Consider the following 10,000-nt stretch of genomic DNA (forward strand, 5'->3'; position numbering starts at 1 on the left):
CGTATCACTGGTGGTAATTGAGACACCTCTGGTGGTACTTGGAAGAATTCATTTTTTTGTGCATTGATTTGAAGGCTGATCAAGTTGTTACCGTCAAAAATGTCTCTTTGGTCTCACATTTTGTAACATTAAACAGATATGTGAAAACATAATGCAGAATAATACTAGGCAAGCAAGAAATTTAAAAACAAACTTGTACTGAATGTGACCGTAGCTGTTGATGCCGTTATGAACCTCTCCTGTGTTGACTGGCAAAAGTGAATATGGCAGGCCTTTGCTGCGATATTCTAATGTTGGTTGTCAAGGTGGTACTCGGAGAGCTAATTATTTTCTTGGGTGGTACTTCACACAAAAAGTTTGAGAACCACTGCAGTATAGTATAACAGCAAGGCAGCTATACCAGCATAGGAAAGCCGGACTATGCCTGTCCTCAAAAAAAGTTATTTTTTGCCTCCAGTTTTCTATTCATGTATTATTATTCCACACATAAGAACATCTAGCATGTTAGATAAAGGAACAATATCCTCTCTTTATTCATTTATTTTTAAATGTTTTCCCTCCAATTATTTAATCAATAATCCACAAGAGGCCGTGGGTTGTGCTCGATTTACAAGAGGTAGGGGAGCGGGGCACGATGCGAAGCGGAGACTGGTCAAATGCAATTTCAAACTTCCGTGCTAACCCCACTACATACATTTTTGACAATAAAGTGCACTTGACTTGACTTGAAATGTTTCTCTGTTCTAGTCCAAAGCCATGAGGGAGAGGTGGCTGCTGCAGGGCACCACACAGGACGCGGAGGACAGCCAGAGGAGACAGGTGGAGCAGGACGAGCAGCAGGTCAAGCATCTGGAGGAGGCCGTCCACAGGTAAACACCACACTGGGTGTCTCCTTTACTCCTTTACTACTTACTTTTGTCCAAACCTCAGCGACATTTGCAAAACTCTTAATACAGTTAGCAAGTTACAGCTAGTTAATACAGGCTTTCCATTGCCATACAGTTGACACATTACATGCCTATTTCACACAATTAGCAGTCAATGAATGCATTTCTTTGTGTATATTTAACAGTGTGTGCTTTTGAGAAGAAAATGAACTGTTTGGCCAATTGTGCTTGGTAGGTGGTAGTCTGTGTTAAGAGTTTAGAAAAAGTATCCAAAAGCGCTTGTTTGCAATTGAAAAAAACGGTAAATGTGTTGTAGGACTAGGCACCATTTCAGTGGGAACGGAAGTCATTTTTTCACCTTTTGCTTTTAAATGTGTACATGAAACTCTACTCAACTTCTCATAATATTATCCCGTAAATTGTTCACATCCACATGTGTGACACGTCCCCCTAAAATCGTGTCATCCGTGTCTTGTGAAAATGAAAGTGTCTCGTGTCCTGTGAACCTCAATTCCAGACGTCATCGTTGCCACTGTGTTCCTGGCATGAATACATTCTTACTATCTGCTCTTTGATCTCCTCTACAAATGGCTGAGAAACTGGGATGAAAACACAATTGACGTGTCACCATTAAACTCTTCTCTTTTTTTTCTTTTGGACCATACTGGCGTTGAAGACTTTGTCTCTGTTGATTTGTCAGAGTGCTGACAGTAGCCGTAGGGGTCGTCAAATGCCATTCATATTAAACAAATGGGAAGTCTGTCATTCAAAGCTCCATTTACGAGCTTGGTGCAATGGCCAAGCTAGCTAGGTGTTTGTTGAAACAGGCACCAGTCAGATCCAATAATGGATACCACATTATGCTAAATTACTGAAGGCTGAAGAGGTGTGGGCTTGAATAGCACTTGGATGTGAGACTACAGAGAGCAGCAAGGCAGCAAGGCAAATTAAGTTGCTGGAACTGAGAGTGGTGTTAGTGAGTGAGGCTAAAGTGAGGTGGCACGCTTCCCTCTGGCTGTGGACCAATCCGCATGGCCGAGTGCCATAAGGAACACTGGCAGGCAGGCAGGCATGGGGACACTTGGCCCCCGCCGTCCCTCTGATACTGATAGACAGAGAAATCAGGGGGTCGTAAGAGGTCCATTGGGGCTATATTACCACAAGACTGGGAGTCTGCCCAAAGTGGAAATAATCTGGACATATTCCCACTGGAATGGCCCACTCGTTTTTATTTTTCCCTGGTGAAATTCGAATTCCACATAGTCGACCTCAAGTAATGTATGGGTCAGGTTATAAAGCAGGAGCCAATATTTCCCCCCATTCCATGTGCATATACAACTTCCTTGAGACTTCCATGGTGTTTCAAGTTGGACTCTTGCAAAGAGCAATCATGGTCAAGAGAACATGGTACAAAATCAGTAGCTCCTATCATAGGTCTTTTAAGTATAAGTATTTTTTTGGGACTTTTCAAGCCTTTATTGAGAGGGCAGTGAAGGTTGGGAGTTGGGAGAGAGAAACGGGGAAGGGTCGGCAAAGGGCCCGGGTCGGAATCGAACCCAGGTTGGCCACGTAGTAGACGAATGCCCTACCGTTAATGCCACGATTAGGGCCTTGTAGGTCATGTTAAGGTTCTTTCAAGTCTCGTCCAGACAGAAATAAGCTTTGGAGATAGGGCATTGTGGCAACACGATCAGAGCAGAAAGGCACACCACACTGTACACACAGTACAAACATAAAGAACTAAAAACGGAGTGTGTGGAATAGTCACAGGCTAACATTGGATGTTCTCACTCTCCACGTGAAACCATCCAAACCATAATAACATCTTTCTCCATGTGTGAATGTCCATGCCTGTTTGCATGACCTCACTTCACCTCATCCAGATCCCCATATCATATGGTAGGCCGACGTGTTTTTAATACACTGGGCTGCTGTGCATGACACAGCCGAGTGCTTAACATTGATAGCGGTTAATAAAGTCCCAGCTTCCATGTAAATCACTTTGGCTGCATTTAAAATGTTCCATATAAATCCGCTGCCTTGAAACGTACTGTACCATATGAATCCGGTTTGTTCTTGTTGGAACTTAAATTCTTGGACGGTTCACCTGCATACATTTCACAACTGGGACGTTGGTTAGTCGTTTGAAAGCCGTCCAGGTTCTTTCTGTAGTTGTGGTTGGCCTACTTTAAGTCCCTTTGGGGGTTTCTCGGAAAGATGTTGCATCCATTGCTCTGTCTCTCGCTCACTCACTCCCTCACTTTCTGAAAAAGAAAAGGCAGAACAGCCTTGCCTGTGGCGTGCAAAAGTGCATCCTTCCTTCTTTGGGGTCACTTGAGATCATTCCTCCAAATGTGTCCTTGCCAAAAGTCACTGGAGAAATTCCCCCTTCCTTCGGTATTTGTCACAGTGAAGGCACCTACAGTACGGCACTCCACAAGCCTCTCCCCTCCACAGAACTACCACAGTAATAATCGGGGTTGCCAGATGAGGCTGATGATTTCCCGCCCAAAAAATGCTCAAAACCCACCTAGAAGCACAAAATCCCGCCCAATTCTATTGATTTCTATGGCAAAAATTGGGCGGGTTTTTCTGCTAAATGCCATTTTTACCCGCACACGGCCATCCTAAGCAGCCCAATTGGGCGGGAAACAGCCCAATCTGGCAACACTGGTAATAATGTGAAGTTCTGTCAGAACCATTTCAGTCAAGAAACACAAGAGAAGAATATGAATGAAACTTCTTTTATTGAAATTATGAATTACATTTGGCGGTATAGCTCTGTTCGGATTAACCCACCTATTTCCATGAGCAGCCTGGAAAAAAATTTAGTCAGGGGGCAGCAGCAGTTTAGGGAATTCTCACCCCAGCAGGACAGGGCGAGAGATAACCCCCCATGAACAGAGCCAAGCGACGTGACAAGAGAACATGTCACATCATACACGACAAGGTGGAGCAGGGGAGGTGGTGGGTAGCAAAAACCGAGCAGCATACAGTTGAGAGGAAGTGGATAGAATTTAAAAGGCGTGCCGAAGCTGTGTGGCCAATCGCTAGGGAAGAAAGATTATCAGCTGAGGGAATGCACCTGGATCAATTAGGAATGAATTAGATGAAGGGGAGAGCGGCAAGCTTCTCGACTACCATGGCCTTAGTGGCCAGAACTGACGTTAGTACTTTAATTTCCCCAAAGAATCATCTGTTTGCCGCTAAAAGTTCCCCGAAGAACATAAAAGTTCCCCAAGGAACCTACCTACAGTACTGTATGTGTGACCTTAGAAATCTTTAGAGAACTTGTAGCCACTTAACCTTACCTTTAAGAAAAAGGGTCCTATGTTCCCCACTCCCATACAGAGACAGGGGAACATAGGACCCGGGGAACATGGGTACGCTCCCGTGTAACCCACTGACAGAGGGCTCCCCTCTGGGGCTCCTAAGGTAAGAGGCGTTTTGGGGGTTGAACACTGAAGAGCCCTGTGTGTGTGCCCAGGGATTCCATCCCCAAAACAACCAGCTCTTAGTTCCAGAGGGAGCATTCATTTCCTGTAAATGGCCCCGCACTTAGCCAACACTTTGAGGGCAACGTTTAAGTTATATTTCCTTGGTTGGGTGCCCAGTGTTTTTGTGTGTGTGTGTGTGTGTGTGTGTGTGTGTGTGTGTGTGTGTGTGTGTATGTGCGTGTGTGTGAGGAAGTGTGTTTGTGTGTGTACGTGTGTGCACGCGCGTGTGTGTGTGTGCGGGCGCGTGCCTGCATGTGTGTGTGTGCGCATGTGTGTTTGCGCGCGCATGTGTGTGTGCGCATGTGTGTGCATGCTCCTGGTTAGCTGTGCTTTTAATTAGCCTGGCTTCAAAGTGCAGTGAGCTCGTGGCCGATCTGGTATCTGGAAATCTCATTTGGGTTTCTGGCGGCCCCAGATGGGAGAGTGTGGTTTTCCTGATGGAGTGAGACACAGCACAGCACTTCACTGCAACGGCACGGCACGGCAACACCGGACCGTCCAGGGCAGAGCGCAGGGTTGCCAGATGAGACTGACGATTTCCAGCCCAAAACATGCTCAAAACCTGCCTGGAAGCACTACCGTACATCCCGCCCAATTTGAACTAAAATTCGATTTATTCATATGGCCATACATCTGCAGAAAAACCCGCCCAAATGCCCAGCCAAATTAGGTAGGAAACCACCCAATCTGGCAACACTGACAAAGTTAGAAAGTTTGCCGGCCCACACACCATCCTTACTAAACGTGCATTGCCACTCATTCGTACTCATTCTTACTCACTTATCCATTCTTGGGTGCTGTTTCCACGTAGCTGGATATTTTTATATGTGGATATTTTTTTCTCCTGGTTGCATTGGTTTTGCCTTGGTTTTGGCCTTCCGTTTCCACGTAGCAGATATTTAAAAAGCAGGAGAAAAAATATCCTGTTTAGGGTCTGAAATGCATTTGTTACAATGGAGGATTTATTTTTATCCACATGTTGCGTTTACACCTCAACAGGAGAAAAAAAATACCCTGCTAAAAATATATCCTGCTATGTGGAAACAGCACCTTATTCTGTCATCAAAAATACACTGGACCAGGACAGAGCTTGCTGGCCCACACTTCTGGCCCACTCAACACATCTCCTGCCAGAGCTCACATACTAACCTGATCACTCATCCTTACTAAACGCGCATTGCCATTCATACTTACCGGTACTCATACTTGTGCATTCTTACATACTGACTTGTCACTGCTTGTGAAATAGGGAATTGTCTCACAAATTTATCCCACCCATATTTCCTTCATGATTTCATTCATTCATCTATCCATGTAGCCACCTCTCCGTCCTTTCCTTGTATCTGTTCATTGTTTATCCATCAATTCAAACTTCCTTGCTTTCTTCCTTTCTTTCTTCCTTCCTTTCTTTCTTTCTTTCCTCATTGCAATTAAGCTATTACAAGCAGATGTGAGACAGGGTTGTTTGACATAACAGACATGGTCAATTTTCTTAGTGAAGTGACAATTAAGCAATTGTTTTGCTTTGTGTGTTTTAAACGGTGCCAATGCTCCTGGAAAACTAAGTGGCAAAGTTAAAGTTGTTTTGAGCTGTTCCTTATTTGTGCTGAAAAGGAAAACACATGTAGACTAACAATTGTCTCAAACCGACACACACACACACACACACACACACACACACACACACACACACACACACACACACACACACACACACACACACACACACACACACACACACACACACACACACACACACACACACAGCCACCACCACCACCACATATGCAGTGAAAGAGAGGACGAGAGAGAGCGAGAGAGAGAGAGAGAGAGAGAGAGAGAGAGAGAGAGAGAGAGAGAGAGAGAGAGAGAGAGGGAGAGCGAGAGAAAGAGAGATAGAGAGGTTTCATTTGCACTGTTAACAACAGCCGAGTGCATACACCATATATAAGAGACAGGTGATGCCTACATGGGTCCATCCATACGGGACCCATTATGGCGCGGCGGAGATTCATGCATGCTGGTCATCAGGGCTCGAGTTGTAGGGGGATGAGGGGGGATGCCATCCCCCCAACAATGAAAATGGTCTAAAATCATCCCCCTCAATGAAAATGGTCAAAAATCATCCCCCTCTAAAACAGGCCTCCCTTCTTCACATATTGTGTTAAAATTGCACTTTTAACAACTACATTTTCAAAATGTTCTCGGGGGAGAAACCCCCGAACCCCCAATAATCAGAATCCATCTCTGACCATCCCCCCTGCTTTGATTTTACAACTCGACCACTGCTGGTCATTATGTTCTCTTATATAGCCTACTATGTGCATATGTTTTCATTTATCTGCTTTGTATTGAGGCTAGCTAGTAGACTCCTGTTGGGAAATGCAGAGTTGGAAAACAAAAGACTTTGCTAAGGCGTTCAAGCTTCCCCCAAGGCTCTTCTTCCAGGGAGGCCGACAGGAGGGGACAAAGAGGCCCGCTGTCCCGGGCCCAGGTAGATGGGTAGCCCAGGTCTGGGTCCTTATTACATTATAGCCTACTGTTTGTTTGTTTGTTTTTATTAGATCCCCATTAGCTTTTGCTTTTAGCATTAGCTATTCTTCCTGGGGTCTTTCTCAATTGTTACAAATATCAGCCACACAGCGTGGCGACAAACATAACATAGGCTACATTGTATTCTTTCTGTGGTCCTTCTAATCAACCGTTAACAAATATCCAGTACACAGAGTGATAGTAAACATGACATACATATCTACTACATCAGGAGGGAAACAACAAAACTAAAATAAAATACAAAGAGAAAATAAATAACACAAACGATACATATGTTTTTGTATCTGTATGCATTGGGTAAGGGGGCCCTCTTGAATGACTTGGTCCAGGGCCCGGCCAAGCTGCCAGCGTCCCTGCTGGTCCCAGAGAGTACATAAACCAGACTGTCCTCAGGCCTGTTTGGAGGAGACACACTGTCAGGACACCACACTGATGATGTACGGCTGTGGTCGTTGGCTCTCTGTGTTGTGTCTCACAGGAACAATAGACAAGAGAGCACACAACTCTCACTATTGTTTTTGTCTTTTCTCCGCCTCCCCTCCCCCATTTTCTTTTTTTAAACGTACATCATATTTGTGGATTATTCCCTCATGTTCAGTATTGTACATTTGTAGATCAATGTTGGTCTGTTGTTTTTCTTTTTTTGCTATGTGAAGATGTTCTGGTTGAGACTGGCCATGTGACCTTCGAGGTCATTCATTGGTTGGTGTGCCATGATACCAGGAAGTTAATCAGTCATGGGAAAGAGAGTGACCACGTTTTTCCGACTGGGGGCTGTTTGTATTTGCTTTTGTACGTCTCTATGAACTTTTATTTACTCGGTCCGGATATGACTGCACTCGTTTCAGATCGCATTGCCCAGGGAAGTTTACTCCCCAGGGTTGTCCGTGAGACACTGAGGTCATTTCCTGTGTGAAGCCTTATAACATGGTGTATCCTCTCTAATGTGGAGAATCTCCATGTGCGGTGCTGTATCCATGGGGATTGTTCTGTGTTGAGATCACACGTGGATCTTTTCCAAACTCCTGTGTTTGTCCTCTATTCACAGGATAGCCAATTCACGGGATAGGCCCATTTGCAAATTGCAAGGGTCATTGCATACGATATAGCACGCCACTGCAAGGGTCATTACATATACGATATAGCACGCCACTGCATGGGTCATTACATATACAATATAGCACGCCACTGCATGGGTCATTACAATATAGCACGCCACTGCATGGGTCATTACAATGTTGCAGTAGATAACATGGATTATTCCAATTTGCTAATTACTGCAAATGCAAATGTTGCCAACACATTGCAAATTGCAGGGGTCATTACCATGTTGCATGCTGCTGCATGCATGCCGCCTCGTAGGATATTTGCAACATTAGTTGCCAGAGCACATTATCACAGCGTCACATCACACTGAATTAGAAAGTAGAAAAGTACTGTATGTGGTATGCTGGACTTTGAATAGGGTCAGATTAGTGGGGGTACAATACAAAACGCACACATAATGGACTTCCGGTTAGTGGTTGTGCTATGTCCGTGCATGCGTGCGTGTGTGCGTGTGTGCGTGCATGCGTCTTGTGTGTGTGTGTGCGTGTGTGCGTGCGCGCGTGCGTGTGTGTGTGTGTGCATGCGTGCGTGCGTGCACGTGTGTGTGTCTGTGTGTGCGTGCGTGCATGCGGGTGGGCGTACAGGCGTGCATCTGTGTGTTTGTGTGTCAGGGTTTGTGTCGGGGTTTGTGTCGGGGTTTGGGGCTCTCTGTGTTGCTCATGGGGGTCCTGAGCCCTATTACAGTACAGTAGGTGTCACCAACGTGGTGCCCGCGGGAGCCAGGTAGGAGCTTCTGATGTGCCCTTCAAAGATGTTAGCAAACAGTGATGACTACAAGATTTTAGTCACAGTTAATGTTTTTCTTAATTTAGATATGAGATTATTTCTTTATAACCTATAAGCAAAGTATCATTCAATCATAGTGTGATTTAGGAATTATGTCAAGAGATCAATGGAGAGGATTTTGAACAAACAAGTAGCCCTCGGGCAGCTCTCAGTAGCCCTTGGTAGCCCTCGAGTAGCCCCTCAGACCCTGAAAGGTTGGGGACCCCTATACAGCACAGTAGGTGTAGGCCTATCTGTTGTTCATGGGGGCCCTATACAGCACAGTAGGTGTAGGCCTATCTGTAGTTCATGGGGGGCCTATACAGCACAGTATGTGTAGGCCTATCCAGGGGCGGAGCACTGGTATTGGGACAGGGGGGCGGGAGATGTGTCAGAGGCGCTGGGCCCACGAAATATCGTAGAATGGGGCCCCTACAAGATGTTTGGCAATCGAAAGCCACTGGCAGGAGGGCCCCCCAAGTGGTGAGGCCGGGGGTTCCTGGCCCCTATGCCCCCCCCCCACTCCGCCCCTGGGCCTATCTGTTTAGTTCCCATGCACATGTCTCTTCTCAGTCCAGTGTGCCCAAAGCTACAGTATACCCAGGGGGAATGGCACTTTATGGAGCATTGGAAGAGAAAGGGCGTGTCTGCTCTGCGGGCTATATTCACACGGAGGGAGCGGGGGAGCGCCCAGAAATAAACAAGGACATGGCACAGGCACAGGCGCAGGCTGCAGTGCAGGCACTCCCAACACTTTCCACTGTGGCTGCTGGAGCTGAAGTTGGTGAGACATGTGAACCATGCGTCATACAGTACAGGCCCAGGGTCATACCATTGGCACACAAACACAGGGGGGCATGTTTCAATGCTGGTGCTAATCCTAATAAACTTGCTTGATTGATTGATCTGTGTACTGGAGCTCTGTCTGCAGGCAGCAGCAGACACAGCCCAGGGGTTAGTTGTTTGGTTAACTAGTTAGTTAGTTAGTTAGTTAGCCCAAGGGTTAGTTGTTTGGTTAACTAGTTAGTTAGTTAGTTAGTTAGTTAGCCCAAGGGTTAGTTGTTTCAATGCTGCTGAAACATGTGAGCCATGCATCATACAGCACAGAATGAAAAGGAAGAAAGGAGTCGCACACTGGAGCTGAATGCAGAATCAAAAACTGTATTAAACAAAGCCGAAAAAAGTAAATAA

The 10,000-nt window shown here is 45.7% G+C and overlaps 1 protein-coding gene across 3 annotated transcripts in view; it reads left to right on the forward strand.

Moving 5' to 3' along the window:
• Positions 1-10,000, forward strand: part of palm2akap2 (PALM2 and AKAP2 fusion) — a 108,012-nt gene that overhangs the window by 63,014 nt on the left and 34,998 nt on the right. For all 3 annotated transcript variants that reach the window (XM_063209793.1, XM_063209792.1, XM_063209794.1), the window contains exon 3: positions 748-869. In XM_063209793.1, coding sequence (XP_063065863.1) covers positions 748-869 — 122 coding nt within the window. The remainder of the gene's footprint in view (positions 1-747; positions 870-10,000) is intronic.

Source organism: Engraulis encrasicolus, chromosome 11 (assembly GCF_034702125.1).
Source record: "Engraulis encrasicolus isolate BLACKSEA-1 chromosome 11, IST_EnEncr_1.0, whole genome shotgun sequence".
Lineage (NCBI taxonomy): Eukaryota > Metazoa > Chordata > Actinopteri > Clupeiformes > Engraulidae > Engraulis > Engraulis encrasicolus.